General features: G+C 48.1%; 1 protein-coding gene and 1 non-coding gene across 2 annotated transcripts; both read right to left on the reverse strand.

Annotated features, from left to right (window-relative positions):
* Positions 1 to 532: 532 nt before the first annotated feature.
* RS1 (retinoschisin 1) lies at positions 533 to 14,181 on the reverse strand. The gene is made up of 6 exons (XM_030306205.1): positions 14,121 to 14,181; positions 13,562 to 13,587; positions 12,572 to 12,677; positions 5,221 to 5,362; positions 2,755 to 2,950; positions 533 to 685 (listed from the first exon to the last, which is right to left on the reverse strand). Exons 1-6 carry the CDS (start codon positions 14,179 to 14,181, stop codon positions 533 to 535), a joined length of 684 nt encoding a protein of 227 aa, XP_030162065.1.
* A 10,864-nt stretch (positions 14,182 to 25,045) lies between these two features.
* Positions 25,046 to 25,118, reverse strand: TRNAV-UAC. Its single transcript has one exon. It is a non-coding gene; the product is annotated as a tRNA-Val (tRNA).
* Between the last annotated feature and the right edge of the window lie 1,865 nt (positions 25,119 to 26,983).

The raw sequence follows: 26,983 nt of genomic DNA on the forward strand, positions 1-26,983 counted from the left end.
ATCCTTTCCGTCTGCATACACGGTGCTCTAAAGTTGTGAGAGGCCCTAATTTGGTGAAAACCCCGGAGAGACCGCAAGCCTGCTACCCATTTGCATTCAAATCAAGGTTTTATGAAACTTCTGTTCCTGTTTTCAGGGTGGTGAAGCAAAAGGGTTTTTAAATTATCTGGGCTCCTTTGTGTTCCCTGAGACCACACCTTTCACACTGTCAGGCCAAACACAAAAACCCGAGAGCAGAAAATTACCCCTGCTACTTAGGCTTTTGATGAACATTGTCTTTAGGGACATTTTCTTTGTTCTTATTTTCTTTGGCCCTGAGTGGGGAATGAGTTCATTTTTCTTTCTCTCTCATTGACATTGGAAACTACGTCTTAAAAAAAAGAAATTATTTCTGCCCAGCTCTTCATTGAAAAGAGCTTGTAAAATTCAGCCCTGTTTGTCACCCTGTTCAAGCCCTGGTCGCGTCAATGTTCCCCTACAGGCTGCTCTGCGCCCTCCACCCCACCTGGCAGGTGCCGAGCTGAAGGAGGCGTCACGCACACTTGCTGACGCACTCCAACAGCTCCATCCGGATGGCAATGCGGACGTGCCAGCCCAGTGGGATCAGCCGGATGAAGCGGGAAATGATGGGGGGCCGCAGGAGGTTCTGGACCGTGGAGGTTCGGTCTGAGTTGCCGTAGAAGACCTAAAGAGAGAGGAAATCTTATCACTATCGCATCAGGGGAGGGAAAAGGAAGAACAATTCCTATCTGAAGCTGGCCCCAAATTTGAAGTATGGGAAATCTCAGAAAGTGGTCAAAGGTCAGAGAATTGCATATGCCCGAAATCTGAACTTGTGTGTTAGGGCCTGCATGTTCTAGGCATCTCCGAGTGATTCTCTGGGGACATCTAGAGCTTCCCCAGCCAGTATGGGAGCATTAGCCACACGTGGCTATTTAAATTTAAATGCATTAAAATTAGATAACAATTTCCTTCCTCAGCCGCGCTGATGATGGCTCCTGTGCTCAATAGCTGTGTGTGATTAGTGGCTTCCATATTGGACAGTGCAGATCCTAACATTTCCATTGTCACAGAAGGTTCTATTGGATGGCACTGATGGAAAATGCCTCTTGATTCTCATCACCAATTCTGTGTTCTGATTCTTTGCATTTTGACCAATTTTGAAAAGGACCGCATTGCACTTACAGGAGGAATGTTCTTCTGTTCCAAAGGGATCCTAAGTGAGGCTCGAGTAAAAACTGGTGAGCTGGCCCTGAAGTTGTGAGCCAAAGCTTAAGTGTGTATCTCTACCTCCATACCAATGGCAAATACTTTTTAGACTTGGAAGACTGCTTTTAGAAAAGAAAAGACATAAAAACTAGAGGGAAGATTCTGGAAGGGGGAGTGCAGTACCCAAAGTAGGGAGGAAAAGGTCCTGCTTCATGTGTTTTGGGATGCAGCATAGCATGATGCAGTGGCCCTGATGGAAAAAGGTGCCGTGGCTGTTCGGCTGCGTTTCCAAAGAAATCATTCTTGGCAGTCTTTCTAGAGTCGTAGAGCTCTGCCTGATGACACTGGAGCGTTTCATTTCTTTCTGGGATTATCTCCTGCAAAAAATCTGGCTGCCACTTTGGCCTCATCTATCTAGAAAACAAGAAGGACCTCGTGTGCCATGATCTTGCCTTTCTTCCCAATAGCAACATCCCACATCCCCTTCTCTCTGCCGTTTGCCCTTGAATCTATTCAAGTTGGGACAGGTGAAGAGGGAGGTTGGAACAGGCTCCTGCAGATTGCCCAAGTGCCTGAGTGGAGTACCTCTTTGCAAAGAACCGTCAAGGCCTTCAGAAATGCAGGCAGGACTTGAAAATGAATTCTCCGTTTCTTTTTGAAAAGCCAGCTAACAAGATCAAAAATGAAATAAAATGTCTAAGTATCAAGATGGTCTCTCCTATTGTATTCAAACTCCTTGAAATCTCAACCTGTGGCTGTCTTACTGTACAACTTGTCATCACAGGGTACAAAGCCTTCTGATTTTCAGCCACACGTGTCTGCTTAATCTGATTGTCCAAATTAGCCTCAGAAGTCCTTACTCTCAGGCAAAAGGACAGTTAACGGTTCCAAACAGCTAGTGAGTTTTTAATTCATTGCAAATAGACATTATATATATAAAATATTGGTCATATATATATATAAATATATATACACTTAATCAAGAGCCTACTGTGAACAAGACTTGGGGCTTGGCCTTTAGAGGTTAGTAGGATATAAAATTGCTCAAAGGTTCAAGTTCCTCTGTGTCTTCATTGCTGGAGTCATTTTAATCATTTACATAGTTCAGTGGCTAACTTGCTGGATTGTCCAGATCTTCCTGGAAGTCAGTCTCAATGGTAAGGAGAGGCCATATCTACATAAATGGACAAGGGCCTAGCCACATCAATAATAGGTCAAGTCACATGTATGCAGCAAAGTGTTCAATGGCCCACGGAGTTTGGAATAGTCCAAATGGCCAGTTTTGATCATTTGAGCAACTATAAGCTGGTAGGAGAATTCAAACAAAGATTTCTTTTGCATGCAAGAGTGGTGCTCACTCACAAACTGCTGGGCATCCAGGATACAGCAAGAAAAGACCCTGCCCTGTCAGAGAGTAGACCATGTTGTGGGGAAGAAGCACGGATGACTTCCCTTGCCATGGAGTCAGTGGCGTGACAGGGCAGGAACGGGAGGGAAGTCCCAGAGAGTATGAGCTAAAGGTGGTTTGGGGTAAGTCCAACTTACCCGGTTGTTTCCTGTCTGGTCCTTATAGTAAATCCAGTTCAGGTTCTCATCGGTCCTGTACTGCACGCTGTACTTGGTCATCCACTCATCAATGTCACAGCGCCCCTGGGTGAGGATCCCTGAAATCACCTTGACCTCCTTCAGATCTATCTCTAGCCACTGGCTGCTGTCCTGGTACTTGGACAGCCAGGCGCACCTGCCAGGAACACAGCAAATCACCAGGAGCCCTTTCCTATGAGAGCCTCCAAAGAGCTGAGAGGCACGGCCCTTTGAGGGGTCGCCAGTGCCTAAAGAACCCCTGCAACGCGCGGGCAGTCTGAGCTGCAATCTGTTAAGCACCAAAAGGCCTGTCTCCAAGAAGTGTGCAGCCTCTGTCATACTTGTATCATTCTCTTTCTCCCAGCATCTCCACTGACCAAAGAACAATGGCCAGATTCAACTGATCTGTCAAAGAAGTGCCTTTGAGTGTTGCTGAAATCACCTTTGGGGTGTGGTTGAGTATGTCTGTCTTCAAATCATGAAAATGCATGGTTTTTGCACTCACCAGCTCCCTTCCCTTTTCATTAGTCTCTCCTGATGTCTCTTTCTCCATGAGTCTCACCCCAATTTCAGTCCCTTTATACATATTTGCGTCTCCTTCCAGTGCTGTCATTCATGGCTTTCAGAGAGTGTCTCCCATGTGCAGAACACTGATCCAAGTGGCTCTGGAAGAGCTTTTGGCAATTATAAAGCAAACCAACAAGTGAGGGAACTGATTTGTTTTTTAGCTATGTCTCTCATGAATTGTGGAAACCTATAATTTCCCCTTTGAGGTTTTTATTTACTTTTTGCATATTAATTAGCTTCTCGGGACTCAGTCCTTGGCTGCCTTCTCTTCTAATTCCAGACTTGCTCCTTGCGTGGCTCTTGAAATCTTAACTTCCATCCCAGACCTTTTCTAAATCCCGAAACCTGAGAATCATTTGCTGTCTAGACAACTTCTAGGTGCTGTACAGCATCCCCAAAGAAACATGTCCAAGAGTAAACTCCTAATTGTCTCCAGCCCCTCCTTCCAATATTCATCTTTCAGAATGCTACCCCCATCCTCTGGGGTGTTCATGCCAGCGATCCGAGAGAGATCTTTGTCCCTTTCTCTTTTTTGCCTCAAACATCCAATCCGTCTATTGACTCCATCTCAAGTGTTTCTCAAAGTCATTTACTTTTCTCCATTTCACTGGCACTGCCCTGACCCACATCATCCTCAATTCTTGCCTGGATTGCTACTTTAGCTCACCTCACTAATTACTTCCCCCAACTAAACAGTTCTCCTCACAAGAGCCAGATTTTTCTTTTTTCTTTTCTTTTTTTCTTTTTTCTTTTATTTGAGAGAGACAGAGCGCATATGCGCAAGGGAGAGGGGCAGAGAGAGAGAGAGAGAGAGAGAATCTTAAGCAGGCGGCCTGCTGAACATGGCTTCTGACATGGGGCTTGATCCCACAACCCTGGGATCATGACCTGAGCTGAAACCAAGAGTTGGATGCACAACTGACTGAGCCACCTTGGCGTCCTGAGCCAGAATTTTCTTACAACACAAATCTTATTGTGGTATTCCCCAGCTTTAAATCTTTAACTGCTAGAGTCTGCTAATTGTCCTCCAGTATCCTCTTCCCATCTTCTTTTAGCAATAGAACACCATCACCACCACCACCACCACCACCACCATGTTTTATCTGGGCAAACAGCCACCCAGAAAAGTTCATATTTCCCAGTCTCCTTTGCAGCTAGGTGGGACAACCTGACTAAATTCTGATTGGTGACATGTGGGCAGAAGTAGCCAATAGGATTATGCTTGTGCACTCTGCTCCTCTTTTCTCCCCCCTGGCTAGAATGTGATGTGCTAGTGGAAGCTAGGGTGGCCATTTTGGGCCCTGAGATGGCAGCTTCATGTGAAGGATGACAGAAGAAGGTAGAAAGAATCTGGACCCCTGATACCATCAGCCGTCATAACAATGAAACTACATGGCCTAGTGAAACTTTTAGATGACCAAGAAATCAACCTTTATGTTATTTAAGTTTCTGTACTTTGGGGTTCTTTGTTACAGCAGTACAAACTTGTACTCTAACTAATGCACATTCCGGGTCCTCTCATTATGCCTAAAATAGTTACCATAATTCTTCACGTGACTTCACGATCTGAGATCTGACTTCTGCCTACCAGAGCTCTGGCCTTATCTCACTTGTGCCCTAACTTTGCTGACCTTTACCATCCCCATCCGTGCCCTTCAGGTAGAGTCCCTCTCCCCATCTAAACTGTGTGCTTCTTGAAGGCCAGGACCTCCGCCACCTTGCCCACAGTCCTCAGCACACGGAAGGCACTCAGTCAATATTTGTTGAATAAATAAATGCATTCTGCCATTTTTTTCTTACAGAGACCTACATTTTTCAAATCACATGAGAAAAACCGCCTGAGCCACCTGCCCTGCTTACCCAAAGCCTTGACTGTTGAGCCGGGCCTTGTTAGCGGTCCACGAGGAATACCAGCCCACGTACTGCTCCAGGTTGGAGCAGGTGATCTGGTCTGGTGTAACTTCTCCCGATTCAAAACCCAGGGGCTTATGATATGGGCATTCTGGAAAGGGAAAAACAACGCACCTCAAAACACTCATATCACATCGCAACACTCCACAAACCCGACATGACTGACGTGCCAAGTCAGACCGTCTCCTTCGTGCTTTGGTAGGTGGAGAATGTTTTGCTCGTCAGCGCACTCCACAATGGGTCTTCAACTTATTCGCTGCTCTTATGAGAGAGAGTGAAGATGAAGTCAAAGGATTGCCATAGAGACTCAACCTTCGCAAAAGCAGAGGAAAGGGGCTCTATGGCAACCTGAGGTGGGGGAGGGAGGGAGGGAGAAATACTTCACCTCCTCCACAAACTTAGACATTTGCAAAACCAAGAGGTTCCCAGGGAAATATCATAGTTAAATGCCATACTCTTTATTTTCCTCATTAACACACTTTTAGCCGTCCGGCGTGATGACGTCAGGGGCCCCAGCTGTCTTCGGGCAGCATATGATGCTAATTATAGGAACAAAGCAATGGTCAGAGGCAAGAAGGGCAATTATATACTGAGACTGACTTCTCGCTCGTAAAGTGCCGTCTTCTCACTAGTCTGATGAATAAAAAAAGGTGTGTGGTGGGGGGGGGGGGTGAAATGTACCTGAGTGACTATTGAATAAGGTACAGTTGAAAGGAACTGGTTTTTTTCCAAATAAGAATAGCCAAAGCTGGTTCTTACGTGTCAACCGTCGGCTGCTTCTCACGTATTTCTAAACACATTTAGTGTTGGGTTACCTGGTCACAGACTTCCACCGATTGCCAGCCCAGCATCCGTTCTCCCCTTGTTTTCGACTAAAGAACCCTAACTTTGTCAGGCAGCAGTGTAGGCGCTAGAAAAAATCTTTTCCCGGCCTCTTTCGCGGTTAGAAGCGACCACGTGATACAATTTCTGACCACTGAGATATACGACGATGTCTGCTGGGGATTTCTGATCCGTTTTTGCTCAACCCTTTTTTCTTCCCGTTGTCTAGAAAGAAGACCTGATGGCTGGCGCAGTGGCTTCTTGCACAACGGGGGTAAGGCCAAAAGAAGCGCCGAGACCTCAGCCCTGATATCCTTAAGCAACTCCCTACCCCTACTCTTTTTACTACAGGAGTCAAAACAAAAGTAATTCACTAAGCCACTCTTCAGGGGATCCCTTATTGACAACCGAACACAAGTCTAGCTATATTTCTGTAAAAAACAAATGGTAAACTTACACATTCTCTTAGTTTTCCGATTGTGAAGAATAAACTTCAAGTAAGTGAAATTATTTTTTGTCCATGTGCAAATCTGAGTTCAGATCAAAGAGCTGAACATGCTGACTGGGGCATCATCCCTTTCCAACAGTGAAACGAGTGCTGGGGTCTTTCTGGAGGATAGCTTCCAAAAGTCACTAAAATTGAACGAAGCATGCAAAAGCTTGAATGCCATGCATCCTGAGACCAGAATGCCCGCAGAGGCAGTCATGCCCTGTCCTCAGAGAGTGAAGACAGAAAGACAGCTTCAGGCCTCTGACCAGGGAGGCTTCACTGCCTTTCTGCCCGATGCACCAAAGGAAAAGGTCCAACCTCCGCCATTAGTTTTAGCTCAGTGGAGCTGGAAGTGAGGGGACAGCACTTGTGGTTTATCAAGTCCCCAAGGCTGATGGAGCCTACTAAAATCACGGGAATTCCTGGGAGAGAGGACAGGAGTGATTTACGGGCCCCTCAATCGTGCCTTATGTGGTCAAATCGTCAGGAGGGCTTGTTAAGGATGCAGTTTTCAGTATCCCACCCCCAGAGCAGCCTCATCTTTAACAAGCACACTTTCAAAGCACACTGGGGAAACTTTGGCCTGTGAGAGAAGGCATTTGTCAGTTGGCAGGTTCAGGGGCCTGGTGCCCATGGCCTTGGGGGCCCCTCTACCTCCTCAATTTCCCTCCGACCTGGCGGACAAGCCCATGCCACTAGAAGGTGGGCCAAGGCCCCAGCATCAGAAAGCTGGTTTTCAGTTGGGCCCAAGGTTGTCACTTAAATGCTAACTGTGGGTGTCTCTGAGGCCCCTCCTTCTTGAACCTTCCTTTTCTTGCTCCAGGGCCACCAGCTTGGAGGGAAGGAACAGAGGGGAAGGAAAAGCAGAGGGGAAGGAAAAGTCCACTCCTGATGGCTTTATTCTTGGCATTTTGCTCTTTCTGTGTCTTTCCCTTAAATCTCTTTTGCCATTTCTTTCCGATTTGCCCATCTAACGGTTAAGAGTGGAAACCTAGGGAGACGAAGCCAGTGGCAGTGGCCTTGGAGGCTGGTGAGGGCTTGTCCAGACACGGACCCTGCCCACACTCTCCAGGAAAGTGATGATCTCACCATCCCCATGGCTTTTGCCTGGCGTCTGGGAGTCAGTGCCTGATTCCCAGGCCCCAAGCCTTATCCCATTGTCCATTTTCCAGGTGAACAGTTCCACCCGGGTGACCCAAAGATGCTTCACACCCACATGTTCCAAACTGTACCCTTCAGTATCCAAGCCCCAAGCCTGCCCCTTTACAGTGCTCCTGTCAGGTATTGGTGCCTCTAGCTACCCAGCTGCTAACCCAGAAACCAGTGGTGTGGCCCAGGGCACAAAGCAGAGACTCTCTGATGGGTCTCAACCTGGGTATCATTGGGGGGGGAGTTACAGAAGTGCTAATGTTGGGGTCACTCCCTCAGAGATTCTGACGTCATCGGTCTGGGGTAGGACCCGGGTGAGGGGTAGAGCTACAAGTGATTGTAATGGGCAGCCAAGGTCAAGAATGTCTGTCTAGAGTCAGTGTGAGCTGGGATCGGATCCCCGTCTCTGTGTGAGCTTAGGCAAGCTGCTTAACCTTTCTGGATCTCAATTTCCTTATCTGTGAAAGGGGACCCACAGCAGTACCTGCCTCCACGATGTCGCTGGCCAAGAGCAACAGATTCTATCGGTGTAATAGGGTGAATTCGTGGGAATACATTGATGTCTTCTTGAGTTTTTCATGTTTGTCTTTCTGGCGAAGACTCACCCGGGAAGAAATCTAACTCCCCCCCTCCCACTCTGCCCTGCCCCCATCATCCCCTGTACATCTCCCCAAGAAAGAGGGTTCCTAAGGGTTGGGGCTCTTCTTGGGTTTGTGTGTGCACGTGTTCATGTGTGTGTGTGTGTGTGTGTGTGTGTGTGTGATTTGAGAGAGGAGAGGCTGTAGACCACATAGCATCTCTCAGATTTATGGATTTGGAAGGTCTAGGTGCCAACCGGAATTAGCTGATTGTGCTACAGGAGGGGACTGGAGAATCTGGGCTTTGGCCCTTTTGGGGGAAAGGGGCGTGCTCATGGTAGGGGCCTGAGCTCAGCAGGGACATGCTTCCTCTGAGGGGGCTGGACCACAGATGGGGCCAGGGAGCCCTGAGCTCTGGACACCCTCAGGAAACTTGGGAAGGTCCCTGGGACTGAGCTGAGCTTGGTTCAGAGGGAGAAGACCCCCCCAGTGAGGTGTTGGCCTTCAAGTGGGGCTGTGGGCCAGGCAGGGAGCCTGCCACCTGGCCTGAGCCTGAGCCTGAGCCTGGGTCTGCGCCCTGCCCCCAGGCAGCCCTTGCAAACCCACGGGAGTTTGATGCAGTCCAAGGAGAGAGGAAGGACCTTTAACAGTCCTGTCTTTAGACTCCTCGCTAGCCATGAGGAGGACTCAAACTGGAGTTATTTAAACTTGGAAAAATAGAAAATGTGGCATTTCTCACGCTCTACGGACTGTGGGGTCAATTGCAGTCAAGTTATGTTATTGTTTTGCCCGACTCCTCCTTTCCCCTCTCCTCCTCCTTCCACGGTCCTGGCTGGGCTCCCTTTGGGTCCTCATGCGGGCCTGGAGGCCTTCCATTGAGGCTGTTCCCTCTGCCCGTGACACTCCCGTCCCCTCTCTTCCCCCTTCCCCCGGCCAACTCTGCTCTTCCTTCAGATCTCTGCCGGCCACCTTGTTCCTCTCACTTATTCCCCATCCTTGTCATTATTTATCGGCTCCTCTGGGCTCTCTGGCTCACCATGGTATCCTCTGAGCTGAGCAGAATGCCTGCACATGCTAAGCACTCGATAGTTATTGACTGGATGGTGAATGAAGGGATAAACACAGATTATCGCCCGTCTCGGGTGGCCTCTAGGAGCAAGCAGAGAAGACAGCAGAAACAGGAAGCGGAAAGCTCAGGGAGGAAATCGAGGTCGCCCAGCCCAGAGAACACCTACTGCTCTAAGCCATAGGAAACTGTCAATTGAGTATAAACTAGGATTAAGCCGCACGAATAATGTTGCTGGAGGAATTAAGGGGATCCTCGTCAGACTTACACGGAATATGTCCTTCCCACGTTTTCTGCCCAATGCCAGTTTGTTAGGGTAGCTCTGAAGCCTGTTGGTATGCTCATCTTAAGTAGAAAAAGAACGTTTGTACATTCATTTTAAGGAGAAACCTACATCGTGTGTGGTACAAGTGGATAAAGCACGGATATTACGTGGATAAAGGCGTGTTCATAATGTGCTGCGAATCCAAACTATACGTAGCATACTAGCCTTTCTTATTCAGTAGATAATCTCGCGGTCGGGAGGCGTGAAAGCCAGACATGGTTATAAAGAACATTTACCTAGAGAAACACAAGGGAAGTTCAGGGACGTTCTTGACAAGAGAGACATGAATATTAACATGCACATGTATTAGGCTTGAACCTATATGACAATGTAGTGGAACATAGAATAATGTTTATAGAATGGAGTAGAAACTTGAAGATAATATAGAGGTATAAAATCTAGAGTAAAGGCAAAGCATTCACGAATCACTGGGTTTCTTAGGCTTGGATATTTTCTTTACCCTATTCTTCCCCCTCCGAGGGCCAAGGTGATCTTAGCTAACTGTGGAGGACAGACCTTTTAGTCGTTTTGATAGTGTTAAGATGAAGATTAAGGAGGCCAGAATGCACCTTCTCCTCTGTGGGTGGGACCACTAGACAGTAGCAGCCAGTGTGCACCCGAGAGTACCTCCGGGCAGCTCCCAGTGACCTTCCCTCCCGTCCTTCTGTATCTTCTAGGCTCTTCTTCCCTCCTAAGGCGGCCTGTGATGGAAGCAGTGAGTCTCAGGATCCAGAGAGACCAAGCAGCGTTCTTAAGATTCCATTGAGGACCCGAGGCACTGATGGGCGTCTAGTCCTGCTGCCCTGAACCATCTCTTTCATGGAAAAAAACCAATTCACGCCAATGAATCAACCGTGTAACCCTTAGGTTGTGTTTGTTTCTTCCCGGAAATGTCTGTGCCATTAAAAAATAAAATGAGAGGAAAAACAAACAGAAGATGGTGGGGAGTGGAGAACACGTGAACTAAAAGAATTTCCGATTTCAGAACTTCGAGTGCACGGCAAGTGTTTAGGGGAGAGAGCTCGGGGGACCCCGGTTGACTTCACATTCCCCAAACACACAGCCCTCCTCAACTTCACAGTTGATTGGATCAATCTGCATAAATAATCTCTTTTCAAGTTGGTGGGTTTTTTTAGAACTCGGAATGGAGTTCCAGTAAGGTCTTCGTGTCTCTAGTGAAGAGAACGTTTGTTTCCACTGCATGGGAAACTCCTTCAGGGAGGAGATAATGCCTTCTTTTTTTTTTGCCTCCCCATCAGTGCCTGGCACATAATAGACACATGATGAGAAAGGGTGGAACTGAATTTTAAATGGATTATTAAGGAGGGTGCTTCAATATTGACTGGGCAGATCACACCAGTATATAATGGTTGCAGGAGCTCCTGCCGCGGAGCTCAGTGGGGCATCCAGTAGAAGCCCACCAGACTGCACAGCACTTGCTGCTTTCCTCATGACAGGGGCCCCACTGTTCCTTTCCGATAGACTGAATTCACAAACCACTTCCTACCCCTTCGGTAAATAGGGAAGGGGAGGCAGCAAAGGCCGTCGGAGACTCTCCGCTGCCTCCCCCACAATATGCTATTTTAATGCAAATTTAATGAAATAATGAAGAGAAGCTCGCACACGCACACACATACTGTCTCTAGCGGAGCTATTATTAGGTGATTATGTACCCTGCAGAGGGTAACGAGCACAGTTTTGAGCAAAAGAGGCTCTGAGCCGTGCAAAGCACTGAGTGTTGCAAGGATTTTCTGGGCCCCCAAGTCCCTGAAAGTCAGAGTGTGAGCTCTCAGGAGGCAGGAAGAAAAGGAGCGGACCTTTCGTAAGCTACAGTTTGCTGGGTACCCCGCATGCCTACGAGGATCTATTCCTCGTGACAACTCTTAAGAGCAGGGGTCAGCAAACTGTGGCCCTTAAACCAAATGTGGCTCACCGCCTGTTTTTGTAAATAAAGTTTTATTGGAACACAGCCACGCGCACGTATTTACATATTGTCAGCGGCTGCTTTCGTACTACAAAGGCAGAATTGAGGAGTCGGGACCCTAGGGCCTGCAAAGCCACAAATATTTAGCATCTGGTCCTTTACAAAGTTTGCTGGCAGGAACCTTACAGGAAGACGCTCGTATTAGCCAGGAAGGGCTATGTTAGGCTGCAGAACAAATTGTCTTGGAAATTTCAGAGGCTTAACACGACAGCGGTTTATTTTTCACTCAGGTGACTTGTCCGTTATGGGTTGGCAGGGTTTCTGCTCCATTCAATTTCCTGGGACCCACACTGGAGGAGGAACCATTTCTCAAGCAGGGAAGGGAAAGCCGGAGAGTCAAGTACCAGCCCTTAAATGTTCATTTTGGAAGGGACGCGGCTCGCTTCGGCTGGAGCCACTCTAAAGGGGCTGGAACGTGGGGGAGAACATGGTTGTTCGCTGAGCAGTAAACCCTCGGGCACAGTACTATTACCTCCCTTTGACAGAAAAAGGCCCAAGGGGGAGTCCCAGAGCTAAGAAGGGAGGCAGGCAGGATTCCAGCTCTGGACTCTCTGACTCAAAAGGCTGTCCTCTTGTCAGAACGCCCTGCCTCCTACCATTGACTTATTTTCACAAATTCCGTTAGTCCATTTCATTGAAAATAGGCGCCATCTCACCGTCTCACCCAGGCCAGGGAGAGAGGCAGGAAGCTGTTTCGGAACAATGACATCCGTGTGGTATGTTGGAGCAGTGGCCGTTGTGGGATTTGAAGTTCGGAGGCCAACTGCAGGAAACCCAGAGCCTAGCGTGCTGGGGGGTTAACTCGGCCAGGCGGAAAGGAAAAGGAGAAACAACGTTCCCCAGGACACCGCGAGGATCCGGTGCCCTAAGCAGAGGAGACACTCACCCGGAATGCAGTCTAAGGAGGTGGCGCCAGCAGACCAGAGGGCATTGGCACCTCCTTGGCAATCGCATTTGCATGCTTTGTGGTACCAGGGGTCCTCACCCTCATCCTGCGGGAAGCCAGAGGGGAAGGAGTGTCAGAAAAGTCACAGGCAGGGCCGCCTGGGAGGCTCAGTCGGTTAAGCATCTGACTTTGGCTCAGCTCACGATCTCACGGTCTGTGAGTTCGAGCCCCGCGTCGGACTCTGTGCTGACAGCTCGGAGCCTGGAGCCTGCTTCCGATTCTGTGTCTCCCTCTTTCTGTAACCCCTTCCCCGCTTGTGCTCTGTCTCTCTCTCGAGAATAAATAAACATTTAAAAAATTATAAAAATACAGAGAATGCTCCAGGTATGAAAATTTCAGGGGAAAGAAAGAAAGATCACAGGCAAAGGCAACCGTGGCCAGAGCCACTGGAAGAGTTTGTGTTCAAGAACCTTTTGCTCATTCATTACCTGTATTCTGTGGCCGCTTTTGCACAAGAGCAGCACAACTGGCATACTAATCCAGGCTTAAGACATACAGTTGCCACTCATCTTTGAGTCCAGATAAACAAATGTCCGCCACTGTGGATGGACAGCTAATGATCTCACAGACGCACCGAGTGGGGAGCACCGCTCACCCCATTATAGTTACCTTCAGGGTTTGGGGGCGGGGCCCGGTTCACGGTCAGGCTGCTTACTTCTGGAGGTCCCTTTTAGGGATCCGGTTTTAAAAGGTAATGGATTCATGATCACACCGCCTGAATTAAGACCTGGTTCACTTGCATTCTCTCATTAAAACACCAATCTTGAACTTGCCCATATAAAATGGGCTCTTGCCACCACCAGAATAAAGTACCTTTAAAAAGTACCTTTTTTTAAAAAAAAAAAAGGATAATCCTAAACATTATTTTGAGCTAGGAAAATCTTTAAGAACAGTATCCATGTAAATCCCAGCCTTCTTACTGTAACATACCTCAGTAGACGACAGTCCCAGTGTGGCTAAGCAAAAGGACAAGAGAGGAGAAAATCAAGTTAAAAGAAGAAACAAATTCAACAAGGAGAAGTGAAATGAAAATAGTCACATAAAAGTTAACAAAGCCCCTTCGGGAAGAAGTCAAACTAAGTAAATATATATGTCAGGAAAAACATCCACAGATCCTGAGAAACCAGGGGCAGTAAAATTAAACAGAGAAGGATCATTATTATTATTTTTTAGGTAAACTCTACCCCCAACACGCGGCTTGAACTCAAGACCCCGAGATCAAGAGTCACATGCTCCATCGATTGAGCCAGCCAGGTGCCCGTATTATTTTCATTCTTTATAGAATTTTGGAAAATAATGTAGCAAAGAGGGGTGGGGAAGCACCCGTATTTCTTATCACCAAAGGCAACACTGTTAACATTTTCATATCAATCTTTCCAGTCTTTTTTCTATGTGTGTTTTTTAAAACGTACTTGAGAACCTAGTATTTAAACAATGTTTACAATTTACATTGTTAAATTTGACATTAAGTGCTACCTTCTTCCTTTACTTACTTCTTCTTCATCATCAGCAGCAGCAACAGGATCCCTAGGGTCTGCCTTATGTGCCATTCGGGAGCTGATTCCTAGTCCCCGCCCCCCCCCCCCCCCCCCCCCGCCCCGGCACCCCCGCACTTGACACATTTAGGTTATTTAGGATTAACAAATTGTTTAGAAAATCTTGTTAAGGTTTGTCTGTAATGTACAGGAAATATCAAACCACAAAGTGTAAATACTGTATAAGTAATGTGGGAAAACTATGTCAAATTTAACATAAAACTAACATATAAAGTATCTTTATAGAAGTACGAATAAAGAGAATGAATGCACAATTTAAAAATTTTAAATTTTTTAAAATTTCTTTTTGAGACAGAGACAGAGCACGAGCAGGGGAGGGTCAGAGAGAGGGAGACGCAGAATCCGAAGCAGGCTCCAGGCTCTGAGCTGTCAGCACAGAGCCCAACGCGGGGCTAGAACCCACAAACCATGAGATCATGACCCGAGCTGAAGTCGGTCGCTTAAGAGTGAGTGCCCTGAATGCACAATTTAGTAGGAAAAGAGTTTGTATACATTAGCATAAACTGATTGTTTAAACTCTGCTGCCCAATGCATAAGCACTAGTCCCATGAAGCTACTTGCGTTCAAATTAATTAAGATTAATAAAATTAAACATTCAATTCCTCGGTCACACCAGCCACATTTCAGTGCTTCTGGCCGCATGTGGCTAGTGGCTGATGTACTGGAGAGCACAGGTACAGAACATTTTCATCACGGCAGAAGATTCCATTAGGCAGTGCTTGCTAAAGTACCAAAGCTCCGTTTTCCATTTTCAACAAAATGGATATCTTCATTTCTTTTCTGATTACAAAAGCAGCACATACCTATTATAAAAATCTTGACCAAAACTGGAGTGTAGGCAATAGGAAATAAAAGTCCCTCAACCACTTTCCTATCTAAAAGTTGAATCTTATGCCCCCCCCACGCGTGCGCACGCACACACACACACACACACACACACATCCCTTTCAGATTGTTACTGAGAGTAGAGAAATGGTCTCATCTTTTGTATCACAATTATAAAAGCTATCTTTTTCAAACTGTGCCTTCATTTAAATAATACATGTTTACTTCTCCTGCAAACCCCTTTTTTTTTGTGTCCACTGTGAGCCTGGCACTGCCCCAGGGCCTGGGCCTTCTGAAATGGAAGCCTTGCTCTCTGCCCACAAGGGGCTTGAGGACCCATGAGAAGACCGACCACTGGATGATGCACACGGTGAGCACTCCACTGGGTTCTGCATAGGCTGCAATGGGAGTTAAGGGGAGCATATGTTTTAGTCAGAGCAGTTGAGGGCTACCCCTCCCCTGCGGCCCCAAACTGCTGTCTCTCCTGGGCCCTCGTACACCGGTTATTCATTCCTAGAGATTCCTTGGCCTACCTGCTATGGGCAGAATTAATCCTCTCAGATAGCAATGAAGGTTAGGAGCGCCATCTTGGTTGGAGGCCAAGCCCTGTGCTAGCAAAAGAAGTTACCAATGACTTCTTATTTTCGTACCCAATGGACTCTTTCCAACACTGACCTTATGTCTTCATGCTCCAATATGCTCTCGGTCCCTTCCTTCTTCCTTTAGCTTCCATCACACAGTTCACCTGGTGCTCCCATCACTCTAAATACCCTTGTCAGTCTTCTCTGAGAGCTCTGCTTCTTCTACCCGCCTCATAAATGTCGCTAAACCCAAGATTACAATTCTTGCTTTGAATGGCTTACCGGGCATCTCCCCATAGGTGTCTCTTCCTACCTAAACTTGGACACAACCAAGTCTTGACAAGGTCATGGAGCAACCTGAACTCTCTTGTGCTGCTGGTGGGGATGTAAGTTGGTCTACCTTCTTTGAAAAACTACGTGGCAGCCTATAGGAAGGTTGAATGTATATGCGCCCTAGGACCCAGCAGTTCTGCTCCTAAGTACCCACCAGAAACGCGTGCATATGTTCTCCAACTAACCAAAACCTGTGCTGGATTCCTCACGGCAGCAGTCTTTGTAGTAACCCCAAATCGGAAACACCCGCATGCCCATCAAGAGTAGAATGGGTACACGTGGCAAGTTCATACAGTGGGCCACCACATTGCAGGGCTGAGTGGAGGGTCCCTTGCTCAAGTGGACACACCATAGGGATCCATTTAAAAGTATCTATGTCATTAGACGTCAGGGTCTTGGTCACATCTGGCGTGGGGAGCAGCAAGGTGAAAGCCCACGGTTGCCATTCGGGGGCTGGCAATATTCTGCTATTTGATGTGAGTGCGGTTATACGGGTGTGTTCGACAGTGACAATTCACTGGGCTGTACTTTTCTGTATGTATATCTTGCCTCAATACTCTGTTTTATACCTCAGCTCATTACGACCTTCCTCAAATTGTTCTTCCCCTTTATTTCTTATCCTACTGAGTGGCTTCCCTGTTCACTTAGCATCTCATCTAGAGACTTGGGATGTGTCTTAGTCCCCTTTCTTTCTCTCTAAACCCCCATATCCAACGTCTCCCAGGGGCCTCTATCCTCTCTGCCCCCGCCGCCACTGCCTGTGTTGGGCTCCTACTCTCTCTCTCTCTCCCTGGATGCTCTCCCTGCTGAAGAGAGACCTTGCCTCATCCACCCTTCACGCTGCCGGTGGGGCGAAACGCAGACCGGATGGTGCCACCTTCTTGCTGCAAACCCTTTGGCGGGTCCCCGGTGCAAGGGTCCAGGCTCCATCTGTGACATTTATTGGTTGTATGGCCACATCTCTCCACTTCCTTATGCCTAAAATGAGTATGATAACGATGTGTCTCTCAAGGAAATCTCCATCATCTCTCTCCTGCCTGCCTCTCCAGATCCATCTTTTGCGTTCTCTACTACCTGCAACTCATCACACGTGCCAGGCTGTTTCATGCCTCCGTGCCTTTGTATGATTTCTTGGCTTTAAAGGCCCTCGTCTCCCAACTTTTCTGCCAGCTTGTTCCCTTCCCCGCGAAGGGGACTTTTTCTGTCCCCCGTGTACAACTCACCACTTGCTCTGGCCTTTATGCCCCACCCCTTTCTTGTGCACAGGTTTATCTAAGCACTTGTACGATTATAGAAATTGATATGGAAGATACTTGATGGTGACTGGCCCCAAAGCGTTTATTCATTAAGTAATATTCATTGAGTGTCTACTATAGTCCAGGCCTGGCTTTAGGCGTTGGGGATATAGCCCTTAACAAAATGGGAAAAGTACCCACCTTCATAGGGTGTATATAGACTAGGCTGGGGGTGGTGAGGGCTAATGAATGAATGAATGAATGAAGTGTCCTGCAGTGAGAAGGTGATGTTGGAGCAAAGACCCGAAAGAAGTGAGACACCTGTGAGCAAAGCATTTTGGGCAGAGGGAACACTAAGTGTAAAGACCCTGCGGTGGGTGGGTAATTGGCGTGTTCTAGAGAGAGCAAGGAGCCTCTGGGGCTGGAGCCAGGGGATGAAAGAGGGTTTTAGGAGATGAAGAGAGGGGGTATGGGACGCAATCAGTACAGGGCCTGTGGGCACGTGAGGACTTTGGCATTTAGCCTGAGTAGGCCCTCACGAGGGTTCGAGGAGAGGAGGGACAAGACAGATCATGGTTTATTTTTTTTTTTTAATTTATTATTTTTTTTCAACGTTTATTTATTTTTGGACAGAGAGAGACAGAGCATGAATGGGGGAGGGGCAGAGAGAGAGGGAGACACAGAATCGGAAACAGGCTCCAGGCTCTGAGCCATCAGCCCAGAGCCCGACGCGGGGCTCGAACTCACGGACCACGAGATCGTGACCTGGCTGAAGTCGGACGCTTAACCGACTGCGCCACCCAGGCGCCCCCAAGACAGATCATGGTTTATGAGGCTCCCTCGGGCTGCTGGGTGTAGACTGGATGGTCTGGGGCAAGGCCGGAAGCGGAGAGCCTAAGGGGGCAAGCAGCGGTCATCCAGAAGGGAGATGATGGGGGCTTGACCCAGGTGGTGGCAATGGAGGTGATGAGAAGTGGCTGGCTTCTGTCTTTGGAAGGCAATGCCAAGAGTACTTGCTGACAGATGACGTGGGTGTGACAGAAAGAGAGGTTCAAGGCCTGAGGCACTGGGAGGATAGACCTGCCGTTTACTGGGCGCGGGGAAGGCTCCAGGAGGAACAGGGGGGCGGAGGGGGGGGGAATGGCGCGAAGATGTTCCATTCGTTGAGGCTGAGCGGGCAGCTGGTTGGAAAGCCCAGACAGGCTCGGTGGCGCCCCGTGGCCCTTGGAGTGAATGCACACGTGAAGCCACCGCCTTAGTCTCGCAGCTGCTCCCCAAGAACTGCAAAGCGCACGAGCAATTGGCATCTAGTCGATTTGGGGGTTGTTAATCCAGGAGACACTTGGCTCCACCCCACCTTCTAGCGAAGCTGGGCGTGGCTGAGGTACAGAAAGGCCCTGTCAGTGGGGCCAATGTCAGTCGTGCCAAGATCCTCTTTCTGGGGGCCGGGGCGGGGGGGGGGGGGGCAAAGGCAAAGCCTGTGGGTCACTGACAGTGTGGCCTTGATAACCAGATCAATTTGGCCCAGAGGCTGCGTCTGTCACTGAGGTGGGTGTAAGCAGCCGCAACTCAGCAAACCCAGGGTTCAGATAAGAGCCTTCTGGGTTCTGCATTCTGCAGAAAGAGAGAAGGCCGAAAAGAAGGGAGGGGGACGTACTGCCACCGTCTGCCTGTGGAGACGAAGAGTCCTAAGAGGCAGACCTGGTTTCAGAGCCACTTCCTGTGTTCGGTCAGATGTCGGGCAGATTTCTGATGTGTTTTCCCTCCCAGCCTCCACCCCCTGGAAAGCGGAATGTGTTTGTCTATAGACAGGCTGGGGATCTGAGGCACCGGATCCTTACGGAAATGAGCAGAGAAAGGACAACAAGCGCTTGACAGGAAAAGCTGCCCCCAAGGGAGCAGCGACACGGCTGTGTGGCCCCCAATATGATTTGATCACCGAAACGCTGGCAAACCAAAGCAAAAGCCTGTTTGGCTGCAACATTTTATAATACCAGAAAATAGCATTGTTGGAATGAGCGACAGAAAGCGGGTCAGCCTTTAAAGGAGAAAGAGGAAAAGATTTTGATTATGTGGTTGTATGTTTTTCTCCCTACGTGGATTGTTCTCGAGATTCCTCCCCATGGTACGGGTTTCCACTAGAGCGCCTGAGATGTCCCCCACGCACCGACCTTAGGTGTGTGCAACAGGGGCTCATGCCGCCCTTTTGCCCAAAGGGCCACTCCGTGGGGAAACCCGTTACCACAGCAAGAAAATTCGAGGCTTTGCTGTTTCTCAAAGTGTACCTTGCAAGCTCAAGAGGAAAAGTGGGCATTAGACACGCGCAGGAAAGACTCTTTTAGTCCTTTTGATGGATGTCACTAAATACAGAGCCTTCCTTCCCCTGGAAACAGATGAAGCTGAGGAGAAAAGCATAAGATTACGAATGACAAAAAGTGTCAGTAACTAGCTTCCCATCTACTTTAGAAATAAGGGTAAGACACGGGAAGAAAACGGCAGGCTGCGGCAATGTCCCTCTCAAAGAAGGAGAAAGAAGGAAACTGTTCTGGTGTGAAAATGTTGCTATTTTTGGCTACAGGCATATTCATGGGTACATGCTTCAACACAGATGAATCTCAAAAACATTTTCGAAGTGAAAGATAAAAGACCATATGTTGTATGATTCCATTTAAACCTAATGTCCGGAATAGGCAAATCCTCAGAGACGGAAAGTAGATCGGTGGTTGCCAGGGGCTGGGGAGAGGGGGAGACGGGCTTAATGTCTACTGGTTTCTTTTGGGGGGGTGACAAAATGTTCTAAAATTGGATTGTGTGCTCCACACATCCAGAAATATACTAAAACCCATTGAATCGCACACTTTAAATGCGTGAATTTAATGGTATAGAAATTACATCTCTCCGGGTGCCTGGGCGGCTCAGTCGGTTAGGCGTCCGACTTCGGCTCAGGTCATGACCTCACAGTTCGCAGGTTCGAGCCCCGTGTCGAGCTCTGTGCTGACAGCTCGGAGCCTGGAGCCTGCTTCGGATTCTGTGTCTCCCTCTCTCTCTCTGTCCTTCTCCTGCGTTCTCTCTCTCTCAAAAATAAATAAACATTTGGGGCGCCTGGGTGGCGCAGTCGGTTAAGCGTCCGACTTCAGCCAGGTCACGATCTCGCGGTCCGTGAGTTCGAGCCCCGCGTCGGGCTCTGGGCTGATGGCTCGGAGCCTGGAGCCTGTTTCCGATTCTGTGTCTCCCTCTCTCTCTGCCCCTCCCCCGTTCATGCTCTGTCTCTCTCTGTCCCAAAAATAAATAAAAAAAAAAAAACAAAAAAAAACGTTGAAAAAAAAATAAACATTAAAAAAAAAAAAGAATTACATCTCAATAAAGCTACTTAAAAAAAACCCTACGTCCCTTATGGTTGACACACCTGTAAGATGAGGCTTGATTTTTTTATATATATAATGAACACGACCAAGTGATAGACCTATATATTGTAATAAGATGGATTTTTAAAAACCGTCATTTGCAATGAATCCAAAATGTCCAACGGAAGATAAATAGAAGCCTGCCTCAGTTATAAGATGCACGGAGTTTTGGGCTGTGATCATTTGTGCATTCCCAAATGAACCTTCGTCCGACGCCTAAGTGGAGTCAATCTATTTATCTTATTTCACTGTAATAAGGAGCCGCTGCCACCGTGGAACAGAAACAGTGAAGAATAAATGAGACAAAGAACCTTTGTCTTCAGGTTCCCAGTTGTGCAATAGAAAACATCTTTCCCGTCTGCGTTGGCCTCGATTCTCTATCTGGATGGTGAGCTGATTAAATACAGCAACCGCATCCTGTAGTTTTTCTCTGTCTCTCGAGCACCCCTCTAGTTCGGGCTAGAGCACGCACAGGTCGCCAAGCCACACTGACCATAAAATGGTCACCAGACCACCCAGTGGACCACATGCCATTCTGCCTAGACAGATGGTATTTTCTGCTCTTCGTGGAAATTCCTGGAGCTCCTCAGCCGCGCACACAGATTGGTAAGCTCTAGGACAGGAACTAATGTTGTGCTCTGTGCCTTGGGACAGTGTGTGTTTTAGTACAGATATCTCCCGAAAGGGCCGGTCTAATATAAAAATGGGCTGGTAAACTTTTATAGGGCTTCTTCTCACGTGGGGGTCACAGAGCACAGTTGTTAGGCTCAGCACTGGGAAAGTAACAAAGATCTGCCCCGCGTTCTTACACGATGTTTGGCCTATAGCAGGAACTCAGGGATGGGTTCTTTAAGGAGCCGACAAAAGAGTGAATGGATGGATGGATGGATTGATGGATGGATGAATCTCAATGCCTATCACACAGAAATCTGAGGGGGAGGCCTACGGCCCTCAGACAACCAGAGGTATTGGAATCTAGGCCTTGCAAGGCTCTGTTTAGATTTTTCTTGCTGAGGAAAGGGCAAGGACTAAAGGAAAAGCAACAAACCGCCCGAAGCACCTTCAAGTGTTGAGAGTTACTGGGACAAGTTGCTGACTGACTCTTCATTGCAGAGAGGAAAAAAACCCCAGACAATTGGTCTACACGATCCCTACTTAGAAATATATTTGGGTGGGGCGCCTGGATGGTTCAGTCGGTTAAGCGTCCGACTTCGGCTCAGGTCATGATCTCACGGTCCGTGAGTCTGAGCCCCGAGTCGGGCTCTGTGCTGCCAGCTCGGAGCCTGGAGCCTGCTTCGGATTCTGTGTCTCCCTCTCTCTCTGACCCTCCCCCGTTCATGCCCTGTCTCTCTCTGTCTCAAAAATAAATAAACATTAAAAAAAATTAAAAAAAAAAAAGAAATATATTTGGGTTTGTAAAATGACCTTGGGATTATATTCATACAGATCTTTCCAAATACTGAGAAAGGTGACTAAAAAAGTCATTAGAATGGGAGATATGAAAGGACGTACTCTAGCAATAACATCTAATGAGAGGGCAGAGAGGAGCGCGATTTAAACCAGGGATCCTGACTCTACTTGCGTGAGTTGCATCATGACTGTGTATCCGGTCATTTGCAGAGTGGAGAGGCCTCCTCCTTCCTGCCCTCCTTACTTACTTCCTGTGACACACACAAATACACAATGACCCAAAGAAGCCATCCTGCCAATTGCTAATGTCCAGAATGAACCTAAAAAGGAATTCTCAGCTAACAGGTCCTTGAGACCTGAGAGAGGCATGGAAGAGTGTTATTTTCAAAGACTGAGAGAGAATTTCCTCGTCGAATTGGATGATATTTTAGAGAGTTGCTTTTAATTTCTTCTTATTTAGGCATATTACTCCTGCCAGGGCCATATTTAGAAATTTTAAAATGACTGAGTGTTACAGAGTCTTTGGAGATTCCTGACTCTCAGTTGGATTATGTTTTCTATTAGAGTCCAGTGGGACTTGGCGTGTTATGTTAATCCATGTTTAAACGAGAGTGACCTCACGTCCCGATTTGCCCGGGACAGCCCTGGTTTACACCTGTTGTCCCAGCAGAATTATTAATAGCATCGTCTTCCACTCTCGATGGCGTCCTACTTTGGAAGATTAAATTCTACAATCACTCTAATTTTGACTCCTCAAAATTTTCAAGGATACACCACACTTCCTTATCAATCGTGGCAATTTATAGCTCTTTTCTATGATTTCTGAGACCCTTCCTTCTTTCTGTCCCATTTAGAGCATCCCTTGAACTTTAGGAGGCTCCTCGGAGAACCAGAAAGCCAGTGGTGAGAGACTAAGAGAATCACTTCCACATAAAGACAACCGTTATTCATTAACAATGCATCTTGGTTAATTAACATGCCTTGTTAATTAATGATGTTTTAATTATTCAGGTTGCATTGCTATTAACCAGCTAAATTATTCATTCAATTGTACTATTAAGTATTCGATAAATGCTAATGGTTGGGCAGCACATACCTTCGTAGCCAAAGAGAAGTAAGAACAAGAAACCTTCTATCTTGCGTGGCATTCTCCCCTTGTCCTTGGCTGTAGCTCTACCTTATCCAAGTGGAGGGTTTCCTCAGAAGCAGGAGCTTAACTTGAGCACTGGCCTCATTAAGCATCTTATTCCATTTAGTTCTTAGGGATTTGGCTGAGCCCTACTAAGTTAACCCACACAGTTACCTGCCTCAACAAGGAAGTCTCAGAGAAGAAGCTAATGTCAACTGACGTTGCTGTGTAGCAAAGGAAGGTACTGGTATTTTATGCTACCTTTAAATTTAAGGGAAGCCGTGGAGGGCAATAGAAACTACAATCAGAAGACCCAGGTCTTAATCCTTTCTTTGCCATCATCTTCTAGCGGGTGACCTTGAGCAATTTCCTGCTAACCAAGCGTTGACATTGTCAAATTCTATAAAAGGGACATGGATTCCCTTTTTAGAAAGCAACTTGGCCTCCCGTTCAGACCCACTCACTCGGGAAAATACTCAGTTTGAGAGGGGGGACACAGTTACCCACAAAGAGGTACCTTGCTGTGTTATTTATCATAACAAAAAATAGGAACCGATCTACATGGCCAAGATTAGGGGGTTCAGTGTTGAGCGTAGAGTTAAGAGCACAGACTCCCGTGCCAGACTGAGTGCAAATGTCAGCTCAACCACTTGTTATGTGACCTTAGGCAAGTCACTTGAGGTCTCTATGCCTCAACTTTCTCATCTATAAGATGATGATAACAATGCCTGCTTCATAGAGTTAGAGGTTCAAATGGGACGATTACGTATATACTTAAAGCAGTGCTAGACATAATTCATTATTACACAGCCATTAATAATAAATTCGATGGGTAAAAATGGGAGTTGTTTAATGACTACAGAGTTTCAGTTTTGCAAGATAAAAAAGTCCTGGAGATCTTTTTCACAACAATGTGAATATACTTAGCATTACTGAACTGTACACTTAAAAATGGTTATAATGATAAAAAAAATTTAGTTAATGAAGCGATGGTGATAACAGGGACAATCATGTGTTATACTCTTGACTCAGAAAAGGACGCAAATTTACACAGTGTATGAGCAAAACAATGTGGAAAAATGCAGGGAAAAGCACTGAGTTTCCCCTTCCCTTTTTCGTTTTTGGCCGCCACTATTCCAGCCCCCAGGGTCCCAGATACCTTTCCTTCGTTCCTCTTGTCAAAGATGAAAAAGGCCAATACAAAAGGATAACAATGACCCCCACCCCCAAACGAAACTGTCATGGACTCTAAAGAGGAACAAACAGGAACTAGAGAAACGTTGTCATTTACTCAGCATTTATTGGGGGTCCAGAAGCCTGACATTTATTCTATACTGTGTATGGATTCGTCATTGCACAGACGAAGGTCACATTCCACAAACCTTACTGCCGAATTAAAAAGAAAAGGACTTTTTTCCCCCTGCTCTGCATTTCAGAGTTTAATGAAACATTAACCCTTTAATAATAATAATAATCATAAACCTGTAATAATTCAACTGCAGCCTAAGCGCTTTTGCATGGCCATATTTCAGTTGGAGGCTTTGTGGGGCAGGTCTGTCCTGGCTTTGCAGGAAAAGGGCTTCGCCAGGTGATCTTGCTTCCCAGGGGCTCCGGATTTTCCGAGGCTGCCTTGGCCCCGGCGAGGCGGGGACGTCCCGGCGACTACGCCACGGCCGGCCGGGCTCCCACCTCTGGGGTTTCTCAGGAAGGCGGGGATGGGAGGAGAGGGTATTTGTCATTACGCTTCTGCGATAAAGCATGCTCCCTTGTTCCCCAAAAATAAAAAAATTAAGAAAGAAAATTAATGTCCCCTATGGAAAAGTAAAATAATTATTATTTTTAAAGGGAAAGAAAAGAACTTTGTCTTGCTTTTCGCTTTTTCACCTGGGCACTCAAAGGATATTAAAAGTCGAAGAGAAAAAAAAAGAACGCTTCCACCCGTGGTTCCACTGGGGCTCGAACCCAGGACCTTCTGCGTGTAAAGCAGACGTGATAACCACTACACTATGGAACCTTCGCAGTAGACCAGTGGCATCATTAGCTTATTCATAGTCTCACATCAGAAACCACGCCTCTGCTGAAACCCCTCCCCATCTCGGTAGCTCCACCCCCCGCCGCGGCTCCGCCCCGCTTGTAAGACAGGGTGTTCGCGGCGGAGTCCCGCGCTCCGGTTGCGGCGTTGGGGCAGTTCGGGCAGCCTGCCCGCCACATTCGTCGCCTCTGTGACCAGGGCGAGGCCAGGGCTGGGATTACTCTCCTGAGAGCCGCCCCGCTAATCACCCGTCCCAAACTTTCTCTCAGCTGCGACGTCGGCGGGACCGCCCAGCGGGCGGAAGCGGACCAGGCTGCGGGCCTGGCAGCTTCTGGCAGCTTCCCTCAGCTCAGGAGGGACGCGTGCTCTCCCCGTTTCCCCCCGGGCGCGCTGAGTCGCTTCCGGCAGCACTGGGGACCTTGAGTCCGGAGCAGGGCGGACGGGAGCATCACTTGGAACCAAAGCTTCCGGCAGCACGCGGTTTGGGGGTGGGCTGGGGGTCATTGTCATAGCGGCGTGTATGTTGTCAGGGCTGGAAGAGACCCCTGGTTAGTGGGCCTCTTCCCCGAGGATGTAGGCTCCTAATGCTCCTCTGACATTGTCACAGGATTCCTCCTCTCCCGAACCCCGGACACCCCCCCACCCTCCGCGCCCACATGGGCCGAGAGGCGCAGGGCTTTTGTTTGCTCCTATTTGGCTGGGCTGGGGTGGGGGTGGGAGGGGCGGTGTAGATGGGACACCCCTTTAAGGCTGAGGGTGATGAAGCAGGACCAGCTACAAGATTTGAGGGGCCCAGTGCAAAATGAACATGCCAGGTGTCCTGTTCATGAGTTACTAAGAATTCCCAAACGGTGACAGCAGAGCATTGAACCCAGCGCAGGTCCCTGCGACTGCACAGGTCGTGGCTCATGAACTTGTGCTTGTGCTTCCAGGACTGCGGGCCTGAGAAGGTGCTGTAACCAAACGCTGCTATTACGAAGGGCTCCTGTATGGTCTCGCTTCTTGGTTTTCATCGTCAGTGCCATTTGCCCTCCCCAGTGCTTTTGGAAGGATCTTCCTCACCGTCCTAGGATTGCTCACCATCCTCGGACTTGAAAACCTACTTAAAACCATGGCGGGGGGGGGGGGTGGTGGATCTTTAAGTGCTACGTTGAACATGGCTGAAGGCTGCGGCTGTCTCCCCCCATCCCCCCACCCGTGTCTTTCCCTGCAGCTGGCAGAATGATGGAGAAATGGTACTGATTGTTTGAAAGCAACCCCTTCAGCCAATTCCTGTCTTCCTGGGAAGACCCCTGGAAGAAACAGGTGGGTGGAAGTCCGGGGAGAGGGGCATAGTCTGGATTCTGGTCCTACCTTGGTTACTCATTAGCAGAGTACCCTCGGGCCACCTCCCAAGCCTCAGTGTCCTCCTTTGTGAGATGCATGGGTTGGGTTAGACGCCCCCACTCCCCCTCTGAGTCCCACTGTTAAGGCTGCTTTCCCCGTGGGAAAACGGAGGCAGGAGGCAGTTACGGCCACGGAAGTTTTTTCCCAGGAATAGAGGGAGGCCTGCAGCTAGTGCTTGGGTTCTCCCGTGCCAGGTTTCCCGTGTCCTAGTTAGCTCCCTGTGATATTCCTCATGGGGCCCGGTGCAGAATGCCTTTTTGCGGATCCCTCTCGAGAGGCCTCTTGAGCGCTTGATGCAGACGACCGTGAGTGGGTAGGAGGCTGGGTTCATGAAAGCTCCGTTTTCCTGCCAGTCAGCGAACCATGACTCCCAGGATGCCCGAGAAAAGGCTGCCACGAATTGGGCCTGAAACCGCACTCAGAGTTGTGTTTCGGTTTCTCTCTAGGGCATGGTTTGCTGA

The sequence above is a fragment of the Lynx canadensis genome, chromosome X (genome assembly GCF_007474595.2).
Source record: "Lynx canadensis isolate LIC74 chromosome X, mLynCan4.pri.v2, whole genome shotgun sequence".
Lineage (NCBI taxonomy): Eukaryota > Metazoa > Chordata > Mammalia > Carnivora > Felidae > Lynx > Lynx canadensis.